The following is a 24,924-nucleotide window of genomic DNA, read 5'->3' as shown; positions in this document are numbered from 1 at the left end:
TACCTACGGTCAAATAGATTTCCTAAAGATAGAAATAGCAGAAACTATATGAAGTAACTAACCAATTACAGGTCAAGTCGGTCAAATAGCAAAAACTAGCTTTTAAATGTAAAGTGGTACGGTACAATGTAAACCAGCATTTACTAGCCATAGGCCCACCTAGCTATACTAGCGATGAAATTGCAGACATTTTCTAAAGATAGACACAGCAAAAACTATGCAGCAACTACTCAGTTACTATACATTTTAATTAAGAAATAGCAGAAACCTGCAAGAGTAGGAACTATCCAATACTCAGCAAGCGGTCAAATTAAGATCAAAAACTATAGCGTTTAATACAGAAGTAGCAGAATATAACTACGAATATGGTGTATGTATAGTAAGTAGGGAAAAAAAACAAAAAAAACTCGTAGTAACCAGAAACAAGCTTTGTTATTTGGAATTTGATTTTGAACATTATTTTGTTTCTCCTCTGTACGTTCACATTATTCTATGTTGTTTCCTGTTTCTAACTGTATTTTACTATGTAGTTTGAACAAATAAAATGTTATCATTTACATGGACATACATAACATTATGGTATACGGTATTGTTCCATAATGCAATTACTAGGAAACACATTTTCACGGTTTAGTGAACACAAAAGGACGCAGTCGCAGTTTGATCGTCTATGCACATTAATTATTTATTTCCTCCGCGATTTCGCTTACTTTTGCCTGCAGTAGCCTAAATTATTTTTATAAAATATTTTACTAATATTATATTTCTAAAGGTTCTCATCACTGTTAGAGGATTATTTGTGTTTCGCTATCACCTTTCAGCAAGTTTTCAATGGCAAGTTCTCGGTCAATATTAGCGCGAAGATTTACTTGGTTTTTACTGGGTGCGGTTACCGTCTATATTTTTCAAATCATAGCAAAGCATCGGACAGTCATTTCAAGTGATAACAGTCCGTAAGTTGTAACGTGTATTATATTGAAATTGATTGGTGATTACATTTTGTTTGTTACTATTTATAATAATCATCATTATTTAACTACTATGGAGTAGCTTTGCGTCAGGGAGTTGAGTAATTTGTCAGATGTGTTACCCTACTCTTTGTACTCAAATATATATAGTATAACGTACAAATTACGTCAGAGTAGGGCAAAACATCTAACCAATTATCTTAGATCAAAAGCATCTTTTTGTTTATTTATATATTTAAAGCTTAACTTGTATTGTTTAACATGTTGTATTTCAAAATAGTGTTATAATTATTTGTAAATATATGCAACCTCATGTATCAATTTGAATTGGTTTATAACTAGGACGGCACTCCGAGAGTACATAAACAAATAAATTCTCCTTTCATCGGGGAAACAATTTTTATTTGTGTCTTAATGCTGTGTGTGATTAGGCTAATTTCACTACAAACATGTGTATGTGATTTTAATTTAGTGGCAGAAACAACATTTAGTATGAAATTATGGGTGTTGCCACTATGCCCCTGGGTCCGCCCCTGATGTCAAATCACAAATTATAACTCTTGCTCCAAAGTTGTTTGGACAAGTAGCAATGCAATTTCAGTTGACTATCTTTTAACACTAGATAGGTCTGGAAATAATACTAAAAGTGGTCCAGAATTGGGACCCTGGTTCGGATTGCCTCCAAAATATAATTGAGTGGTCATTGACCACATATCTATCTGTATTTTCATTTTGGTAAAGATATTGCAATAACTTTTTGAGTAATCCTAAAAAAAAACAATTTATTTTGACAAGTAACAGGTACTATTACTTGGCAAAATTTTATTTTTACTTGATGACATTTATGATGACATTAATAATGATAATCTAATTTTATCTTTTAATAACCTATTATTTCAAACATGATAAAGAATTCCTAAACAAAATATGCGTAATTCAAATAACACGGTTGTTCAACACGGACGAAATATTTATGCTGTTATTATTTACTTTCGTTAAAGCTCTGGTACAGGCATGAATTTTAAATATAAGATCTTGTTAATTGTACATAAATCAAATATTTGTAACAGAAATCAAGACGAAAAAACATGAATTTCCCTTAATATGGTCAAATACAAAATTTGGCAAAATTCTGCCATAAAAACCAGTGTTTCGAAGTCTCAAAACAAACGTAGGCCCCAACTATAATAAACTGAATTGACTGGTCGACAAACACATAAATTAAACGCATCACCACAATAATTGTTTGGTGTCGCCGAAGCTTCCATTTATTTGTCGTATTGACTACACCCAGCACGAAGCTCAATTGTCGACTGCCCCGTACAACAACCTGTGCAATGTTTATATATAGCTAATTTGCATAAAGGTGTAACAAAGAACAATACAGTATGCTCTATTGCACACTGATTCACCTTCTGAACATTCTCCCCTTCATTTAGGTAACTCCTCAATCTTTTGCATATTATTTTTCATTTATCCTTAATAACTTAATACAATTACTACTTCAATTACTTAATACAATACTACATACTTAAATAACACCACAATACCAGGGAAGAGTTAAATTACACTCTTCCCTGACAATACAATCCATCATCATTGTTGTTTCAGTCACTTTTTTTTCTTTTTACAATCATTTTTATTTCTTATTAACAATCTACAATTCCAATTAATTTTATGTACAATTTATTTAATTATTTCAGGGAAGAGTTAAATTACATGGAAAACTCACGGACCCTACATCAAAGGTTACAACGCGCGGCACCGCCGATTCGATTAAATAATCAACGGATGTTTAATCGAGACGATTGATTATTTCAATTTAATTTAACATTTAATTATTCTAATTTCTATGGAATTGCGCTTTAACATTTAAACATAACATACTACATACTATTCCGATAACATACTCCGACATAAAACTTTTTTTCAGTAGTTGGGTAGTTTAATCTAATGTAATAACATGTCTGGTGACTCCCTAAAAGGTGAAAAAAGATGGTGGATATACGGTGGATACTTTTTGCTATCATGAAAATAAAAATCTGAAGTTGAATAAAAATACCAGAAATTCAATTTATATTGCCTATATTAAGTCATCTGATAACATTTTTTACCACATTTTTATTTTTCATAGCTTTTTAAAATGCCTCTCTATTTACAAAATCTGTGTACAAAAGAATAGAGATTTTACTGTGTAATTTGAACTATCCCCACACTGATAAGAAAGTGCTTATTTTCAACAACCTCGTGTAACACAAATAAAATCCAAAAAATTATAGATCGATAATTATTGGAATGTATGATCAATAGAAATTTTTTGCCCGCACCTGGCCTTTAAGAACACCAACAATAACATGATTTCCTTTTTTTAAAAAAAGACAAAACAAACAATTAAATTTAACAAAAAAAATCTATTGTCTCAGCGAAATTTAGACTATTTTTTCTTTCAATTTCAGTTTTTTTATTTTTGTTTTTATTTTATATACGATATCATATTTGTATTTTAAACTTATAGGAAGCAATATGACACCTTCAGGGGTTGGTTAAACACCAGCGTGAATCTGGAAGCATCAACATTAAGGTATATTGTATAATTTAAACTGTAGTTATAACAATAACAAAGAGTTAACTTTATATGAGTGACCAAAGAAAGCTCCAAATACGTTGTACAATAAAACAGGAAATATCAACATTAAGGTATATATATATATATATACAGTATATATATATATTGCACTGATGAGGGGCTAGTGTTGCCCGAAAGCTCTGCTAACTTTTCTGGCTGTTTTACTTCTCGTTTTGATTTAGCTTTTCGCTTTATTTTGTATCTCCATTGAGATCCAGCCACTGATACCCACAGCTAATTTGCCTTTGGATTTATATATATATATATATATATATAAATGTTCGGTTCAATGTAACCGTCTGAAAAGTGCTCAATACGGTAAAGTAGAGCTAAAATATACGTTAAGTCTGGAAAAGAAGTAAAAACTACAGTTTGGTCTCTACAGGCTTGTTTCGTGAGTCGTGAAACTCACTCATCAGGAGACTATAATGAGAAGAATCAATTACAAAGTTGCTTATAAGCACATTTACTTGTAGAATTAGCATTTACAGGTGATATGTTTTGGAATGTCAGCTGTTATGTAACAATGCTTTCTTTCTGTGCCGGCAGGCGGACACAAGTTCGTTACGTTTGTTTAATGTCGATAATTCAAGGTGGCGGATGATAAATAATTTCTCTTTGAGGCAGAGGTTGCATTTTTTGTTTGCGCTACTATATGCTTTAGTAGATGCCAAGATGCGCCATGAAATTGAATAGTCTGTGTTGTTGTCCTTGAGTGTCCAAATATGTTTACTGAGTTCGGTTGAGTTTCTAGAACGTGTATTACGGAATGATGAGGTGTGATTTCTGTATCGTGTTTTAAAATCATTTTCAGTGAGTCCGATATAAGTTTCCGAGGTGTATTTGTCTTTGCGTGTAACTGTGGCTTGGTATATTACAGATGATTGTAAGCAATTTCCGTTTAGCGGGCATGTGTTTTTCTGTCGGCAGTTGCATGTTTTGTTTTCTTGCGTGTTTTCCACGGATGTTGTTTCGGGCTGCTGGTTGAGTATTCTCTTGTTGTGGCTGTCTATTACCTGTTTCATATTGTTCATACAACTGTAGCTAATCTTGATAGTGTTTCGGTTGAAGATTTTTCTTAGTTTGTTATCTTTTGGAAAATGTTTGTCTACTAGGAATAGGAATTTCAGTCCAATGTTTGTGCCGACGTTTTTGCTGAATATATATATATATATATAATAATTTGAAACGATAAAGAAGAGGAAATCTGTGAGAATGAGAAAAAGTCGCCACAACCAAGACTCGAACTCGAACCGCTTGCTGGATATGCAGATGTACTAACCATTAGACCACTGGGGCTTTCATGGTATTGTTCAAACTCGATTGGATAGCGACTCTTTAACATTCTCGGCGTGGTACGACGGAACAGCACTAGTCCTCAGTTGTACGCACGCGCACCAGAGATCAAATTGATACGCCCTCATCTTTCAGTATTTTTATTCACGAGGCGGGATCTCCGAAGAGATACTTTTATATATATAAACAAGAGTCGCTTATTTAAGCTAACAAAGCAAGCTGGAAAAAGTAGGAAAATGTCAACATTAAGATGTATGATGTAATGTATAATAACCGTAAATTAAGACACTTCGAAAAGCTCATGTAACACAAATAAAATCAAAAAAATTATAGATCGATAATTATTTGAATGTATGATCAATAGAAATTTTTTGCCCGCACCTGGCCTTTAAGAACACCAACAATATCATGATTTCCTTTTAAAAAAAAAAGACAAAACAAACAATTAAATTTAACAAAAAAAATCTATTGTCTTACCGAAATTTAGACTATTTTTTTCTTTCAATTTCAGTTTTCAGTGGTACGGCGGAACAGCACTAGTCCTCAGTTGTACGCACGCGCACCAGAGATCAAATTGATACGCCATCATCTTTCAGTATTTTTATTCACGAGGCGGGATGCGATTTTTTTTTTCGTACATAAGTTGGGGACCCCTCATGAAACGTCACAAAATAAACATAAATAATTCATCAGTTAAATTTGTTGTTCCGCGTGCACCCAATTAATTGGTAGGGAGCTGCCAAAACGAAAACTTTCCGATAAGTACCGTAATGTTAGCTATTACTTCTTATCAAAAGAGTATTTAGTTTACGTGTATCCATTATAATTTTAACCTATGATTTTGTTTGTAGGAAAGTATTGACTAATGACATTAAAGAAAGCAAAGCATTAGATATGAGGTAAGTTTTGCTTTCGTTTTTATTGGATACGGTAATCATTTCACTGTTCATAATACACATAGTGGCATTATACCTTCCTAGTTATCATATCAAATAGAACTTACTGTATATGACTATTTCTGTTGGTTTTTTTACCCTGCTTATTGCAGCCTTCTTTTGATAATAATATAATGTCTGCCATAACAAATTCACATGTATGCATGGTCTGCTTAGATAGAAAGTAACAAACAGAACTTTACTTTTTCATTGTAAGCTATACAAGAAACAGATAGACTTGAAAGAATTCTACACCAATTAAAATCAGATTTGGTGACGAAACGTTTATTGTATATAATACAAACTGTTGAATTTCTATATAAGTTGTATAATATAATACAATGATCTTGGTGTACTTTTTACAAGATACGGATTCATTAATAATAATGACACAAACAAATACAATGAAAGCAGCATATTAGCTCAGAGAGAATATTAGTTATTATGATTACTAAACGAATAATATTCAAATTGTCTGTCACACTATGGTTTTGGTTAAACTTTACCGTTTATTTCATCTTTTTATAAGTGGGTAATATTTTTTTCGTTTTTTTCCTAAAGTGAATGACTTTATTAAACTGTAAAATGGCATATTCAAAGTCTAAATTTAGGGAAATTTGAAAAATAAAAAGAGCAAATGCTAAAATTCTTAATTGTTTTTCATAACAATAATATTAGAGAGTTTTTAGTATGCATATGCTATATTACTTTTTTGAATACTGATTTTACATGTAAAATTGACGGTGGTTTGAATGAAATAAAAGTGGTTTGTTCTCACGAAATAGAACAAAAAGTATGCATATGCCTCATACTGAATTCGAACATGCCTGTCTAGAGTTTCTTTTAATCAATTATAAGCCCAGAATTTATAAGTTTGTATTCTATTAAAGAAAACGACTTCAGAAGGCTGGATTCAAACCGTCTCTATTAACACTAATTTACAAAGATGGCTTCAAACAGAAAAAACGAATGACAAAATTACCAGAAGGTATCGACAGTATTCCTCTGCAAGGATTCTGTGCAGTTGTAGGCAGTGCTGGTAATCTACTAAACATCAGTTGTGGACGTGAAATAGATGAACACGACTTTGTTTTTAGAGGAAATCTTGCACAAACTATTGGTTTTGAACAAGACGTTGGTGGTAAAATAGATATGATGGTGCTCAATGAGGCCGCCAGTATCGAAAGCAGTATATCTCTAACAAACACTTCAAATAGTTGCTACAAAACTTCATACGAAACGTTTAAAGAACTTAATGACACATATATATGGATTTCTAAATTGAACGCAGAAAAGAATATAAGCTACGCACATAATCTTGTAGCAGGTATCAAACAGAAGTAAAAAAAAAAGTTTAAAAAAAAGTTTTTAGATTAGAAACTGGGTAACTTCTTCTATCAGTCTGTTTTATTACCGAAACACGATAGCTCAACAGACACTTTTTAATATTTGGAATTGTCTGGACAAAACAAAGCACACGTGCTGTTGTTGTACAGATAATGATACATCCAACAGCGCGTGCGTGTGCGAACTATCGGTTAATATGCGTGTACGTAACAAGTTTGATTTGCTTGCTGCCTCCACCGTAGACTTGCCCCAAGTCTGTATTTTCTTTTTTATTTATTTGTTTTTATTGCGACCGCGATTTTTGTCTGAAAATACAGACTTGTGAAACGCGTATAGAAATCGATTTGTAGACCGCAAACGTCCGATAAGAATGACGTAGTGATCATACCGTATTTGGCTATATGGGGCGGGCGGTATGTAAATATAGATTTCGAATCAACCAATGATCATCTTGTTTCAAAATGAAAAAGATCGAGTACGTACAGTGCTGAATGTACGAGACGAGACTGTTGATAAATCGTGTTGCCAAGTTGTTTTTTTATTAATTGTTTAGTCATTGGCCTAGGCCTCTTTCGTAGGTCCTACTACTCAACTCGCACGTATGACCTGCCAAATAAAACGCCAATAAAGTAGGCCTACATACCACCGGCACACAACAAAGCTACACCACACACTACACAGAACAGGACAGGGTCTGGGTGGGAATTAAATCAAATTATCTCCGCGTAATAAATGATCCATTCAATGTTTGATTTGCGGAGAAGCAGCCTATCTTATCAAGACGAGTTTTCATGTTCTTGGGAAAAATCCCATCAAATGTTTACCGAACTACTAGGCATATAAAATCATTTCTAGCCTTCAGAAACTTTCATCAATGTACCAAGTACACGTTGTCTAAGCGTAACATATGCGAGTCTTTGAACTTCTGAAATATGAATATTAAAACGGCGTACGAGTGAGTAGCCAATCGCATGCAGCTGAAACTAGTCAACCGGATAATCGTATGCACCAAGAATTCTTGGTGTCAAACCACGTGACTTGTGCGTGTTTCCCCAGACGGAGTATCCGAGCAGGGGTCGTCAAACACACGGCCAGCCTGTGGTTCTTTTATGGCCAGCCTGTGGTCCGAGGGCGCTAGACATTTGGCCAGCCTGTGGTCCCGAGGGCGCTAGACATTTCGGTCAGCCAGCAGAGAGCCATAGACAGAGAGAGATGTAATAAGAACACCAGAGGGCGTACTCCAGACTGAAAAGTGATTCCAACAGGAGGAAGAACCAACAACATGGCGGCCGTAAATGTGTCCAAAAACATTATTTAATATAAAAAATAATAATCTAATATAATACATTAAGACCACACATATTCTTGTCAAAGCACAGTGAAGTTTTTATAAAATGAAAACAGCTGTAGAGGGCTCACTTTAGAAAAGCATGGAAAAGTTATGTCTAGCGCCCTTGGGACCGCAGGCTGGCCGATATGTCTATCGCCCCCCAACCACAGGCTGGCCAAAAAAGAATCACAGAGACGGGCTGTGTGTTTTCATGCTAGTGCCCTCGGGACCACAGGCTGGCCAAATGTCTAGCGCCCTCGGACCACAGGCTGGCCAAAAAAGAACCACATGCTGGCCGTGTGTTTGACGACCCCTTTAGGAGTATCCAAAATCAAGTAGTATACGTATGAAACGCCATATGTGCCAAAATATTTATCTTTTTACTAATATTAAGACAAAACTCCGTCTGGAACCCAGACTACCTCCACCGTCGTGACACACACTATTCATCATGTCCAAAAAAAAAGAAGGTGCAACATCATTTAACCTATTACTGTGTAATAATAATACTTTATTTAGGCTATACTGCGATATTTTTGCTATAAAATAAGAGACCCACGGATAACTGATATGAATAGTCTAGGGTAGTAGTACTCTCTATCTGGTACTAGTACTAGGCCTAGTAGTAGAGGAGGAATAGACGCGTGCGCAATGAGCGGGGGAGGGGTTTGAGGCCGGGAACAAAGGTGAACGATTCCAACTTATTTTCATTGTGGTCCAAGCGTCGATCGGGTCTGTTTCTGCTGCATAACGCAATTTAACCGGTTATTTTTAAATAGATTAAAAATAGATAACAATAACAAGACCGCGTTTCTGCTCAATTTGTGCTCCGAAATAACCGGTTAAATCTATGGGTTGTCGTCGAGCAAAACGTCATCATTACCCAAAATGCAATACACTCAGACGGAAGTAGTAAGTTGGCTGTTTGTTTACATCGACGTCGTGAGTACACACGTGTGCATATATCGCCGAACATCTCACTCAAACATGTTAAAAAAATAAAATGTTGTCTCCAGGTCTACAAGTTTTGTTTTTTGTAAAGCCTACTTACATCGCTAATAAAATTAATTCTCATGGCGCCTTCAATAACATGATGGGGAGGGTCGTGCAGCGCCCGATCGCCTAGGATAATTTTTATCCTCAACAAAGGCGATGAAATACGGCCCTTCCCACACGTGAACGACTGTTGTCTTTGGCGAGCGCGGTCCTACAAAACACCAAACGGAAAAAAAAACGAGACTCAGAATGTTGCAATATCTACCAAACGAGAGTAGGTAATTGTTAATTAATTATGAAAACCCAACTTTTATAGCAAAAATCGTCCGAATTTATGTTAAAAACGATGAGTTTAGCCACAAAAATTTAAATAAAACGAGAGTATCCAAGTCATACTACATAGAATATCGCACGCACATAGTGCCTTTAATAAAGTAATGAGTATTGAACATTATTAATTCGTATATTTGTGTACTAACATAAACGCCGCGGGCGTTGATATATGAGTCATGCTACACCCAGGGACCAATACGCCTTTTTTCACGAAACGGAAGACATCTTCGATCGATGACAAACAATGCCGTGCAACAAAGCTTAACCAACAGAAATAACATAGCGTTTTCAGCCTATCAGGCCCGTAGCCAGAATGCATCAGAGGGGGGTTTTCTTGACACCAAGTATTTTGCGAGCATTATCTGCTGCTTGGTTTCCAGTTCATCGATACATTTCTGAATGTCCAGGATTGACCTTCTAAAACACCAAGAAAAAAATATTACTAATATTATTATTCAACTATGATAATACTGGACAGTTTGATGTCTGCTGTTCCAGAAATGTCTTGTGTCCTGTATTGGGGGAGTGGACTGTGAATAGACATCAGCAACTGCTTTAAAAATTATTTGTAGGTCTATTGTATTATTATACAAAGCAATATAGACTAAATACTTGTTTGTCTACAACAGGCCCGTAGCCAGAATGCATCAGAGGGGGGTTTTCTTGACACCAAGTATTTTGCGAGCGCAGCGAGCAACTGTAGGCTGGGGGCCGCCAAGGGCCCCCGGTCGGGGTCCAGGGGGCGAAGGCCCCTGGAAGCTTTGGCTCTCAGAGCAATTTCGGTTGTTTTAATAAGCTTACAGAGACATTTTTTACCTACTAAAATCTGAATTATGCAGAGAAATTATATAGTACAGTATTATGGAAGTTAGTAGTACTGATCATGAAATACAGCTTTATTGTTGCAAAAAAGTATATTATATTAGGCCCTTAAATAATTTCTTATCCTATAAACATAAAAAACAAATAGTACCGTATATTTCGGTGTACAAGTCGCACCAGTGTATAAGACGCACCCATAACGGAGACTGAAATATTAGTATTTTTTATGTAGTCGATGCATAAGACGCACTTATTTCTAGGCCGAAATTTAAACATTTTACAATCAAAACAATGGTATTTTAATAATAAAACAACGATATTTGAGACATATTTATTAGAATCAAATGATATAATTTTATTTGATTGCCTTGAATGGTTTTATGCTATATTTGTTTTTATAGTGTTTTCTTTGTTATTATGACGAGCAATGAATTTCCTTTTTGAGGATCAATAAAAGTTATCTTATCTTATCTTATCTTATCTTTATTACATCGTAATCAGTCTCTACTTCAACTGAACGTTCAATGAAAAGGGAAATCCCCATATTGTTTCAGTTACGATGCACTGGCCCCCAGCCTACAGCCTATATCTATTTAAGTAACTTTAATTTCATATTATTTAAATATATACCTTCTTATTGTGTGTATGACCATTATAAAATCAATCCAAATGATGTTCAGTGTTTTGGGCTGATAATGAACCAGGAATATCATGTTGGGTAGGCCTATATGAAAATCTTTCCTATTTCCATGCATGCATTACAGCAATATGAGGAGAGGAGAGCACTAACCATGTGCTCCTTGCCTGGTGGCCAGCACTGTTGGCCATATACACTATGAGATTAGGGGAAGCTACTTAACACAATAACAACACACTCTTTTAGATATTGCTTGACATACGAACTATTGCCTACATGATTATAAAATTATGTGATTGTTGACATAGAGATGTAATAAAAATAAACCACCGAGTTCAGAGAGTATTATATTACTAGGCCTGGGTAGAATATCTAATGCGTACTGTAATATTAATTAATACAGTCGAGGATGACAATTTACCTTAACTAAAAATTCAATAAACTTGTTACCACACTGTGGTTTAATTTAAGTATTAGTAGGTAATTAAATTAATTAGGGTAACATTTAGAGGTCAAATTTGCGTGTCAAAAGTGCGTCTTATACACCGAAATATAAATGTACACGTACCAATTTAACCATTTTTATTCAAGTTTACACAGTGAAATTCTTTGGTTTAATGAAAAATATTTCCAGGAAAAAAATAAAAATCCACAAAAAGATTGAACTGAACTGAACGTGATCTTGTGCGTTCCGAAAAGCCCGGCCGAAGCACGCGATTGGTCAGTCCATTTTTTTTGTCATATTTATAACCATCATCTCTCAACAATCTCTCGATCTCACGCTCAGCAGTGACTTTGACATCGGACAATCTGTATATTCGAATTCGATCGATTTAAACATAGTCAATAGAAGTAAAATGACCAAAAAATCTGCTATAATTGATAATTAATTGCACGATTTTGGAAGTGGGGCCTTTGTTTTTCAAGGGGGGTTCGCTGGTAAAAGGGGGTTCGCGCAAAAGGGGAGGTTCGCCCGAACCCCCCAAAAAAAACCTGGCTACGGGCCTGCCTATGCTTATACACTGTGGTGTTTTTTTCGATAGATTTTAAGCAGTTAAAAAAAATGTTCACATTTTTTTTTTAATCACACAGTGATATACGAAAATCTTTTAAGAACATTTTACAGTAATTTTTTTTCTCATACGATCCTCCGTTGAAGAGTTACGATATTATTTTAATTAACATGGTGTCCTGAAATCCCCTGAAAACGTTATGTTATTTCTGTTGGTTACGCTTAGTTGCACGGCATTGTTTGTCATCGATCGAAGATGTCTTCCGTTTCGTGAAAAAGGCGTATACGTACTGTAGTTAGGCCTACAACAAGGCGATATCCTCCCTTTGTAAGAATCGGCAATTCATTCGGAAAGCGCAGCATATTAAAATGTTCATTCAAAAGGCGAGCGCAGAGAGATGCATAATGCTCCCCCTACACAATGGGACGAAATATGACGCCCTCTCTCGGATTTTCAGAGAAAGTCTTTGGGAAAAATACTTTCGCCACCCTGAAGTTTGGAACTGTGAAGAGTTGTGCAAGACCCTTTACAGATGATCGAATCAGAGTGCGTTAGTGATCTCGAACACCATAAAATGCATTTTTTTCTGGGCTTTCCCCATTTTCTCTCTACGATCGCGTGTGCCACCCCCCCCCCCCCCCCCACCCCCGCAAAAATAATCCTGGATCCGCCCCTGACAAAACGCCGCTATTCTTTTATGAAATCCCACGCGGCAACCACAGCGGAGATAGGCCTAGAATCGTACCGCACTTGTGTATAATCACTTCTTGTTGCTATACGCTTGGGTGCACACGGAACAAGAAAATTTAACTGATGAATTATTCATGTTTATTTTGTGACGTTTCATAAGGGGGTTCCCAACTTAATTACGAAAAAAAAAATCGCAGGCGGGATCTCCGAAGAGATACTTTTATATATATAAACAAGAGTCGCATTTATATAAGCGAACAAAGCAAGCTGGAAAAAGTAGGAAATGTCAACATTAAGATGTATGATGTAATGTATAATAACCGTAAATTAAGACACTTCGAAAAGAAGTCTTTAGCGTGGTTTAAAAAATTTAAAATTAGCACACTGCCGGATGAAATTAATTGGTAGGGAGCTGCCAAAACGAAACTTTCCGATAAGTACCATAATCTTAGTTATTACTTCTTATCAAAAGAGTATTTAGTTTATGTGTATCCATTATAATTTTAACCTATGATTTTGTTTGTAGGAAAGTATTGACTAATCACATTAAAGAAAGCAAAGCATTAGATATGAGGTAAGTTTTGCTTTCGTTTTTACTGGATACGGTAATCATTTCACTGATCATAATACACGGTGGCATTATACCTTCCTAGTTATCATATCAAATAGAACTTGACTATATATGTCTATTTTCTTTTTCTACCCCGCCTATTGCAGCCTTCTTTTGATCATCTAATTTCTGCCACCACAAATGTATGCATGGTCTCTGCTTAAATAGCAAATACCAAACAGAGCTTTACTCTTTCAGATAGACTTGAAAGAATTCTACACCAATTAAAATCAGATTTGGTGACGAAACATTTATTGTATATAAATACAAACTGTTGAATTTCTATATAAGTTGTATAATATAATACAATGATCTTGGTGTACTTTTTACAAGATACGGATTCATTAATAATAATGACACAAACAAATACAATGAAAGCAGCATATTGGCTCAGAGAGAATATTATTATTATGATTACTAAACGAATAATATTCAAATTGTCTGTCACACTATGGTTTTGGTTAAACTTAACCGTTTATTTCATCTATTTTAAGTGGGAATGACTTTATTAAACTGTAAAATGGCATATTCGAAGTCTAAATTTAGGGAAATTTGAAAAATATAAAGGGCAAATGCTAAAATTCTTCCTTAATTGTTTTTCATAATAATAATATTAGAGAGTTTTTAGTATGCATATGCTATATTACTTTTTTGAATACTGATTTTACATGTAAAATTTACGGTGGTTTGAATGAAATAAAAGTGGTTTGTTCTCACGAAATAGAACAAAAAGTATACATATGCCTCATACTGAATTCGAACATGCCTGTCTAGAGTTTTTTTAAATCAATTATAAGCCCAGAATTTATAAGTTTGTATTCTATTAAAGAAAACGACTTCAGAAGGCTGGATTTAAACCGTCTCTATTAACACTAATTTACAAAGATGGCTTCAAACAGAACAAACGAATGACAAAATTACCAGAAGGTATCGACAGTATTCCTCTGCAAGGATCCTGTGCAGTTGTAGGCAGTGCTGGTAATCTACTAAACAGCAATTGTGGACGTGAAATAGATGAACACGACTTTGTTTTTAGAGGAAATCTTGCACAAACTATTGGTTTTGAACAAGACGTTGGTGGTAAAATAGATATGATGGTGCTCAATGGGGCCGCCAGTATCGAAAGCAGTATATGTCTAACAAACACTTCAAATAGTTGCTACAAAACTTCATACGACACGTTTAAAGAGCTTAATGACACATATATATGGATTTCTAAATTGAACGCAGAAAAGAATATAAGCTACGCACATAATCTTGTAGCAGGTATCAAACAGAATAATTTAACAGTTAGAATTGTATATTCGTACCGAGGTATGCTACCACTAGTTACAAAGTAAGTATCATCTTAATCTTACTATTCTTTCATTAACTTCCGTTTTTGTAAGACAGTGGATTTGAGCTGGGGATTTAACGTTTCTTACAAGAATGTTCAACGAGTAAAATAATAATAATAATGCATACTGAAAATGAACATAATTAAAGATAACAGGAATAAATTGACATCATCAGCACATTAAATTATGCATGCATAAATATAATTTTCTTCATAGCCTACAACAAATGACTTTTCTTTCAGATTTTGGAAAATAAGAAACCCATCTCTGGGGTTAATCATGTATACAGCAGCTGGGTCAATGTGTCAATATGTTTCGTTATATGGTTTTTATCCATTTTATAAATCTCCGAGTGGCAAACCGTTAAAACATCATTACTACGACAACAGGACACTGAATTATACCACCAATCACCACATGCCAGCCGAATACGAACTTTTAACAGCATTAAATAAAAGTCGAACCATTCGTTTAGTTTCAGATAGATGTAGAATTGTTTGAGTGGGTGGGGTGTAAACATTTAAAAAAAATTATAAGTGGGCCTTGGTGTGTAACACAAAAAATAACAACATAATTATATTATATGCAATAATATCTATGTGTTTTTTCCGATAAAGATGGCTTTTAATTTTCCTCACACACAATAATATCGCATATGTTTTTCAATGTTCAACCTCAGGCGTTATTAAACTTTCCGATAAGGATCTCTTTACATTTTCGTCACACACATCTGTCGATGTTGACTATATACAATCACACTTCTATAAGGAATATAGTATTTCAGGAATTTTCTCCAAAATTGAATTGGATAAGGAAGTCAACAATGCTTTAAGTACATACGTTATACTCCGTGGAATTGTTTTGTAATGTCATGGTTATTTATTTAATATAGACTTTCGTTACGGTTTTACATAATATATTGTTTGAAGGTTTGCATGGCGAAATCAAATGTTGATATAAAGCTTGCGGTACACCACGTATATTAGTTCTGAAAAGAACTGTTGAGTTTCTCTTCGTTTCAATAAATATTGATATTGATCGAAACATCGAAAAACTCAACAGTTATTTCCAGAACTAATACGTGGTGTACCGGTATTACATTTTGCTTTACATTAAAAAAATACAATAACGTAACGATTTAATTGATTTTCTTTTATACTGTAGTAAATGTCGTCAAAATAATAATTTATTGAGCACAATAATACCAATGCTATGTTGTTTTAACAGCCTATTGACAATCATCTAGATGCGCGTCTATTAAGCTCATTGATCAAACTCTATAAATTAACACTTAGTTCGTTCTATACAACGTCCTTTGGTATATTTGTTACAGATGCGTTTTCATCACTCGTTGAAGATTCGACCTTTTGTTTGCAGCACATGTTTCTTTCAACTATAGAAATACTTTCTGATAATTCAAAATTACTTTCAGAATCGCTGTTTTCTTTCTCTCGCCAAATGAATATGAATATCCTTCCGAGTAGCAACATAATAAAAGTTTCATAAATGATAAGCATATTATAAATCGCTGAAATATAAATTAGAAAATACAAATTATTGGGGTTGTCAACGTCTGTGGATGGTTTTCGATAAAATATTGCTATAAAAGAAATTGAAAATGATATTTCAAAAGTAAAATAATTCTTTTGGAATGAGATTTGTGTAAATGTTATCACTTTGTATAATTATGAAGGTCTATAATGTATGGTGTTTTCTTCAGCCCTTAGAGGTTTCATAACATTGGCGCTTTATAAATCCTGGAACACAACACAAAGAATTTGATGCCGGAAAACACTTATTAATAATGAAATGTATACCTATATTTATAATATATACCTTTATGAGGTCTGAATTTGTATTTGAAAATATGATAACCTAACACATACAGAAAAAAACAAAACACGAAACTCATGAATAAAAGTAATGTAGACTAGTGCAATACCCATGGGCATATATTGTATTTAGCTTTTATAGAAAAAATGATAGAATGTATTATGGTATCATCATTTGAATCATCCAAGGTCCATAACAAAATGATGGAGATCCTGAGATGATCTGATACCGGTGGTTTTTTTTTTTGTGCCTTTTTTATTTAACCTTATATTTATGCAATTGATTTTGTAACTATGAACATCCGTTTCCAGAATAAAAGTAAAATAACTGATGAATGAATAGGCAAACAGAGGCCTATTTACTGTCCGCGAGGAAGCACATAATACTTAAAGATATATGTATTGTCCTCTAAAAACATAACAGATTTGAATAGGCCATATTTATACACTTCTTTAGAAAACGAATAAAAATAATTCTCTTACCTAATACTGACAAAATGAAATCGTTAAATTTAGCAAAAACCACGGTCTGACAGACAATAGTATGTTTTGCTTTACATTTTCGGTCAAAGTGAATGTAATGAATAGGATAGTATTAGGCCTATTTGTCATTAAAATGGCATAATGTTTTTTTTTAAATACATATTTTTTCCAACTGGACAATACATCTTTAATACAAAAAGGCAATTACAACCAACGAATAAGCAAATATTTAAGTTGAAATAAAATATTTTGATACCGGGGAACACTTAGGCTTACATTAAAATACACAAACCACCAAAAACTGTGGTGTTGTTGGCGCATATACTACGGTAGTCTATGCGCACGCTCGTCAGATACCTACCTGTATAGCAATCCCTCCAGTCTACTACCCTCGCCGTGATATTCAAGGGGTGTCCATATTTGGGAATAATGGCATCATTTCATATCAATTATGTAGAGTATGTAGGGATCTCACGGAATGGACATCAATGTTAACCTAGCATGTTTATGAAATAATAGACAAAACAGTAAATATTATACTTACTGTTCGCTCGAGTTTGTGTGTTAAATGGCGGCTTACAGGGAAGAATCACCTCAATATAGGCCAGCATACTTAATATAAAATGCTGGGTATTTCCAACCAGCATAACTAGTTTCATTGCAATAAACTTTGGTGTGATCATAAACTCTTTTAGTGGCTTTTTCGAAGCATTGTAAATTACTGCTAACGAATACACAGCAAATATTGAAGAAATCATAGTAATAATATTCATGTACAGATAGGCTTCAACCTTTAAAGAATAATTTGTAATTAGTATTTCCAACTAATTACTTTAATTATTGAGCTAGTAATAATGATATGCTGAGCGGTAATTTCTTCCATGCTTGTAAAATGTGTAATACTCTAACCATTGATCAGAGAAGATAAGTCTTGTAAGACTTCAATATCCATTACAATAAATAAAAAAGTAAGACAAAACATCAAACGGGAAGTTGGAACACAAAAACCAAAAGGCATATTAACTGATAGCTATAATTATGTTTGTGATGATGATTTAAAAAATAAAATGTCAAAGTATAGAAAATATGCATGTATAAGCCTACAAACAATAAAAAAAAGGTCTACGGAGTAGAAAATCTATGAGTTTACGGGTGATACAAAAAAAAACAAAGTAAAAGTATCAAATATGAAATGCTTCAATAATTTGAAAATATATAGTCAGCTGACACTATGCCTTCCAAAATTCCTATGTGCAATGTTATAACCAATGGAGAGAGAAAGTGGAAAGGACCCAAGTAAGATTTGTTTTTACTGAAGAAGTATATGGATAAGACCATGATATTTTAAATTGTATACGAAAGGTTAAGAGAGACATTTATATTGTATATATATGATCAGGAAACAATAAAATAGTTTACTTTGTTTCTCCAGATTTTAAAGCCAATACTATTTATATTACAATCGAAATCGAGAGAAACATCGAAATCACAGTGTTATTACATCGAAATATCGAAATGTGTTGTTTCTTTCAATAATATTTATAATAAAAAGAACATTGTTAGGATATGATCTCTCGAGACACCATTTTGTAGTCAATAACATGGTACACGCAATCAATAGTAGGCCTAATTTCTTTAGAAAAATTCAAGAGAATACAAAATCATTAAAAAACAAATACATTCATCCATCTGACCTTCGCCTTGGCGAATGGCGCGAATGCCTGGATGAATCCGGGTTACATGCTCTATAATTTCAATTATATTCAAAAATATTTGAAATGAGATAATTAATGTATTTTCAACATACCGCTTTCGCCGTACCATCTGCCCACAATGTAGCAGCTATGAATAGACTTATTGGTCGGACAACTGCATTCTGAAGAATTCCAAGACGAAGTTTGTGAAAATTACTTCTGTTAAAATAATGTTAATAGCAGGTAATAATATTTATGTAAAAAAACAATGCTTCTACATAATAACTTTACACGAGGTAGTCTGGGCTGCTTGAGTAAAGTTTCGATGAGATCTTTCCAAGAAAACCTATTTTGTACACTTTATTATATTTTGTAGGCCTATAATACAAAACAATACAATACAACTTAGGAATGCTACTCCAGTTTACCTTGTCATGTTAATTTTTGGAAGGCAGTCACAACAACATGCAATCGGAGGCCTGGCTAGAGAAATTCGGCGATCCTTCAGTTTAATAATCATTGAGTCTACACCGTTATAGTAGTCAATTACCAAAACCACAAAAAGGTAAAGACATATACAATAGTAACTGAAAAAAAGAATGTTTATTGTGACTTTTCAATATTATTTAAATCAATTTTAAATTCTGCATAAACAAAAACAGTTTAAATGTATAGGCCTATGAATTAAATGGGAAGAATATAATATAATAATGAGTTGAAACAATGAACTCGTTAAATGACTGTAAATTAAATTCTCTCTTTAACGAATACAAAACATTAATCATATGTTTTATAACGTTTTATATAATTATACAATAAATCAATACAATGCTGACAAAAATACAACATTGTTATCTCGGAATCGGATGCTAGGCCACGACAGCCAGGGAAGCGCTCAGTTTGGTTGGATTTCGGCCCATTGTGGCTGTATGTAATAGGCGTGGGTTTGCTATAAATCATCTCACTACCATAACACTAGGCCTACAAAGATATATTACTATAGTATATCTATGAGGCCTAAATACATTCTATCAATCATGAAGCTTGGTTTTCCATTTGGACGCAATGCAACGACATAGGCGCAGCGCAAGTGAGTTGACCAATCACAAAGCGACGATCCATCGCAACGTGATTAGTCAAATTGTTTGCGGTGCGTTCAAGAGGTAACAACACTTAAAAGACGATACTGTCAGTATTGTATTTCCATTTAATTAGCAATTATAATTGAAACGTCAGAGAAAGTGTTAACATTAATACGTAACGTGAGAAACGTGTGCATATAGTACCGTACTAATGTGCCTTTATTATTTTCAGGAAATCATGACAGGGCTGCGTTTATCACCACCAAACTTTTTTATAGATCTTTAAAATGATTTGTTACGTACAAAGATGCTGTTAGGTTAGCAACCAATGAAGCTCTTGGAATAATCACCCCGACGAAAGATGTAACGCTAGATACCTGTAGGAAAATATATAACCAGATAATTTCAACAAAATTTACTACAAAACATTACTACCCAAACGCTTCTACCCAAATTTAAATTTAATACAAAATAATAACATGTAACATAATCTATTTTAAAAGTCACTTCCGAACACACCAACTCCTTCAATGATAAAATGAGATCAAATTACAAATTGAAAATGGTTATTTTCCATGTTTTACTTTATTTTCTATACTAGATGGTACGCTCGCTTCGCTCGCGTACCATCTAGTTCGTGCCCACAGATGGTTCTCGAATACATAGTAATTTCAGCGTAAAAAAACTGGCGATTTCAAATGTACGTACGGCAGGACTATAAAACATTGTCTTTTACAGAAACAAATAAATAGACACAATGATTTATGTAGTCAACCAAAATTAGCACCTAGAAACTTGTCACAAATGAGTCCAAATTTGTTATTTGGACTCATTTAAACAAACCCAATTTTGTATCTATTAGAGTTTAGGGTTTTGTATCTAACATTAGAGTTGAGCGTTGGGGATGAGGATAGGTACAAAGAGGAACAATTTTTTAATATATTCTTTATATTAAATGGTTCTTTAATATATTTCTTTATTATCCACTCTCAGTAACGAAATATTTTTTTATAGGCCTATAAATAATATACCACTAAATAGAGTAAAACATTTCCGATTTAATACTTTATTAAAACTGTCACTGTCTCATGGTCGATTGAAATAGTAAAGTACATTTAAAGACCACTAATACGTTTATATTTTTGTAATTATTAATTAATACAAACGTTGAGAAACAACTGACAGTAATAAAGTATTATATTATTATGTGTTTAATCTAAAAGTAGGGGCTACCCACACTCACAGTGATAAAGTTTATTAGTATATTTGTTTATATTATATTTAACAGTACCAACACAATTTTGATTCAAATGGCGATCAAAAGTGGTTAATACCTATTTGCAGTATTGTATAGCATTACAATACTATTTCTGTTTATTCTCCAAGGGTCTATAAATTTACCTACTTGTGTTAAACCATTTGAGGTATGCAAGTATGGTTAAACCAAATAATTTGGAATGTTCCATTCATTGCAAATCAATACATTTGTATAAACGTATATTAAATGTATCAAAATAGTATTTTTTTAAAGAAAATCGGCCTGTCTTCAACATTATGATGCTGTACTCGAGCTGTTCAACCGGTTTTCAGCCATTAAAAACAGTTATCGTAGGAGGAGATAGGAAAATGCGAAGCATCCTCGTATTATTGTATGCGGGTATTTTTCACGATGGACATGCATTAAACAGTGTATACCACGGTCGGAAAACACCCCTATTTGGGGCAAATCGTTGAACCTAAATTCGTTTTAATCGTCAATAACTAATTATTTAACTCAATTTAATTAGTAAACAGGGTTACATCAGGTGGTTAAAATCAGTACCGAAAGTACGAACCAACTTTATATACCATCGAGTAAAAATTCTAGAAGTAAGGCGAGATTTACCGAATTTTGCCCTTACGTAAATTTATATATAGATATGTACATCAGTATATTTTGTTCTATGATCTAAACGACCACTTCTGCCTTTAAATAATTTTAAAAAGATTAGATAATTGCACTCCCTTCTACCACACCCACCATGCAACCTGGACTATTTTAATCGGGCACTCAGAACGTATAATATAGGTAAGAATATGGGAAAATATTCTCGCTATTCTTTGATTTTACAAATAGTATTTACGATTTAAGTAAATACTTTGTATTAATGTTTAGTAATTCAGAAAACAAAAATATTAAATGAATTCTAATGTTTATTAATGGTATGATAATAAAGTTAAGAAATTATGATATTTTGAGGGAAAACAGAAAATAATGAAAAAAGGTAGAAAATGTTTAGAAATAAAGGTGGTGGTGAACCACAAAAGATAGTATTTACGAAAAATGTAAGACTTACTGGATACAGTGCAAGTAGGATAATAATAATAGTACGTGACGCACTGTAAAATTGATTTCTAGCAATTCTGTATGAAATTTCTACAAATAGCAAGACAGTAAGACACGACAGTATACCAGCTATTATGACATATATCAGAATGTCACGTCGACGTCTGATTACTGTAAACAAAATAGTATATAATTAAAAGTACATTCACAGGCTTGGTTCACACTAGGACGCAACGCAGGGACGTAAAGGCAACGCAAACGTGTTGACCAATGACAAGCGACAGTTCGAATAATCCATCGCTTGTGATTGGTCAACTCACTTATGTCGCGTTACATTCTTGTGTTGCGTCTTTAGTGGGAATCAAGCATTAAAAGGAACGGGGAGGCGTCGTTCAATTTTGTTTTGTTTGTTTTATGTATATATTTAGGCAAATTGCGAAGGATAACCATAAGCGAATTAATTCACTTTAAAGGTGGCAATATAATATACACAAGATGTTTTACATAAACAAGTACAGTATTATTACAAGTCTTTGAGAGTGGAGTTATAAATTGTCATTAGAAAAAATCCTGACATGACAGCATAACCATAACATAGCCACCGTAGCAAGCCGCAACTCAACTCCATTGTTTTAACACGTAGCTTTGTAAAGCATTAAAAAACATACACAAGATGTTATTTGTCTCTTACCATTCCAAATAAGTATTTTGCTTTGTTAGTTTGTTTATATTTTTTTTAATTTAAAGATACTATATATTTAAGCGTTTGTTTTGTCTTTTTTTTTGCGTGTTTTTCTGCGGAAGTGATTAAATTTATTAAAACTACAAAAAAGCTATTCAAAATCTGATTTTATTAATCTTCATTTTTCATCATATTTTTTAGGGAACAATTCATCTTTAATCATGGATAAATGTATCTATTATTATTTTATTTTGATTTTACAACATAATACAAATTACTTAATCCGTAATGGCGTTTTTTTTTAATTTAGTTTCTGATCTTCTGTTTTATTGGTTTCTTTTTTTTTTTCGAATTAAGAGTGAATTGATGATTTATATAATTTATGTAGGGCCTACAATTTACGATTTATTTATTTTGTGAGATCATTGTTTTCCATAGAACATACATATCATATTTCCACAGCAACAGCTGAAACTAAACTGTTATGAATTGAAATGCTTTGTCACCATTGAAACTGAATATTTAGTTTACGATTTTAATATCTGTTTTCATTTGTAATCAATAATAATAATGCTGTATTATCAAATTTGAATATGCCTATACAAACGGCATAAAGGGTAAAATTATTATGACAATGTCGAGTGTCGAATAATGCTCCTTGGTTCCAACTATCGACGTTGACCAATAACATGCGACAGTTCGAATAATCCATCACTTGTGGTTGGTTGATTTACGCTGCGTTTACGTCGTCCTTGCGTTGCTTGGTGTCACCGAGACGCAACGCAACGACGTAACGCAATCTCAAATGATGGATTATTCGAATTGTCCCTTGTCCCTTGTAAGAAAATAAATTGAGGTAAAATACGGCCTAGGCCTATTAGGCTTACAAAAAAGAAACGAACCTTGAATCATTTCCTCCGATGACGGTGCTTCATCGCTACAGTGGGTGTCATTCATGTTAGACTGAGCCTGGACTGAGCTAATAAAAACACACACTAGTAGGCCTAGCCTAGGCCTAAGTACAGACAACAGTAGTAGGTTTTAACATACAAATACAGTATTTCGTGACCATTTGCATTCTGTCCAGTCAATGTACATAACTACTTGTCGCTGTATTGTTCAAAGTCCAATTAGATTAACAGTGTCATAAGCATTCATGATAATCTCCATCATTTGCACGTATGTTATTGGAGGTGGGGAGGTTGGGGGTGGGGAGAGATTGTGTGAATTTGTCTTTACGGTTAAATTAGTTTCGGAACCATCATTGAACCAATCTCAAGAACAAATGAGTAAATTATCAACTATACCGGTAATGATTCTTTCCCGACTATCAATTAGGGCCTACTTAAGCTATGACTACACTATCACACTTTTTTTGACAACAAAATGTGATGTAGGCCTACACATATGGACATGATGATGTCATATCACTACCATATTTGGGTATATCACTACCATATTTGGGGGCACATAACACTTTTTTGTCAAACTAGTTTGATAGTGTAGACAGAGCTTTAGAAACAATTATCATCCGACAATGAGTATTTTTAGATATGAATTTTCATATTCAACGAAGACCCAGATTTGCTGACAGATTTTGATAGGGTTTTAGTTCCTTTGCCATATTTATCGGTAACCACTCTAATGCGCCAACAGGATATACAGTTGATATAGCTTAAAATAATAATTGCATTTTAATGCGAGCATAAAAGCAAGCGAGAAATTCTTTAACAAACCGAGGAAGAGTAAAAATCATGCACAATATTATGTTGAAAGATAACAGCAGAAGATTTACTTTTAATCTGCAATTGCAGAAATTTCTGAAAGGACTATTTCTAAAAGGGTTTAATCATGAAAGCAGTAACGTCATTCATGTATTAGAGTA

The 24,924-nt window shown here is 33.7% G+C and overlaps 2 protein-coding genes across 2 annotated transcripts; one reads left to right on the top strand and one right to left on the bottom strand.

Annotated features, from left to right (window-relative positions):
• The first annotated feature begins 834 nt into the window (after positions 1-834).
• On the top strand, positions 835-15,911 carry LOC140054923 (CMP-N-acetylneuraminate-poly-alpha-2,8-sialyltransferase-like). The gene is made up of 6 exons (XM_072100045.1): positions 835-953; positions 3,484-3,549; positions 5,742-5,789; positions 13,520-13,567; positions 14,433-14,939; positions 15,183-15,911. Exons 3-6 carry the CDS (start codon positions 5,785-5,787, stop codon positions 15,439-15,441), a joined length of 819 nt encoding a protein of 272 aa, XP_071956146.1. The 5' UTR covers positions 835-953; positions 3,484-3,549; positions 5,742-5,784; the 3' UTR covers positions 15,442-15,911.
• Positions 15,912-16,241: 330 nt separating this feature from the next.
• Positions 16,242-23,996, bottom strand: LOC140055492 (organic solute transporter subunit alpha-like). The gene is made up of 7 exons (XM_072100834.1): positions 23,942-23,996; positions 22,368-22,528; positions 20,335-20,408; positions 19,378-19,536; positions 19,063-19,168; positions 17,800-18,046; positions 16,242-16,468 (listed from the first exon to the last, which is right to left on the bottom strand). Exons 1-7 carry the CDS (start codon positions 23,994-23,996, stop codon positions 16,242-16,244), a joined length of 1,029 nt encoding a protein of 342 aa, XP_071956935.1.
• Positions 23,997-24,924: the final 928 nt, after the last annotated feature.

The sequence above is a fragment of the Antedon mediterranea genome, chromosome 7, assembly GCF_964355755.1.
Source record: "Antedon mediterranea chromosome 7, ecAntMedi1.1, whole genome shotgun sequence".
Taxonomy (NCBI): Eukaryota; Metazoa; Echinodermata; class Crinoidea; order Comatulida; family Antedonidae; genus Antedon; species Antedon mediterranea.
The sequence above is the reverse complement of the archived record's forward strand: the minus strand, read 5'-3'. Positions and strand labels throughout refer to the sequence as shown.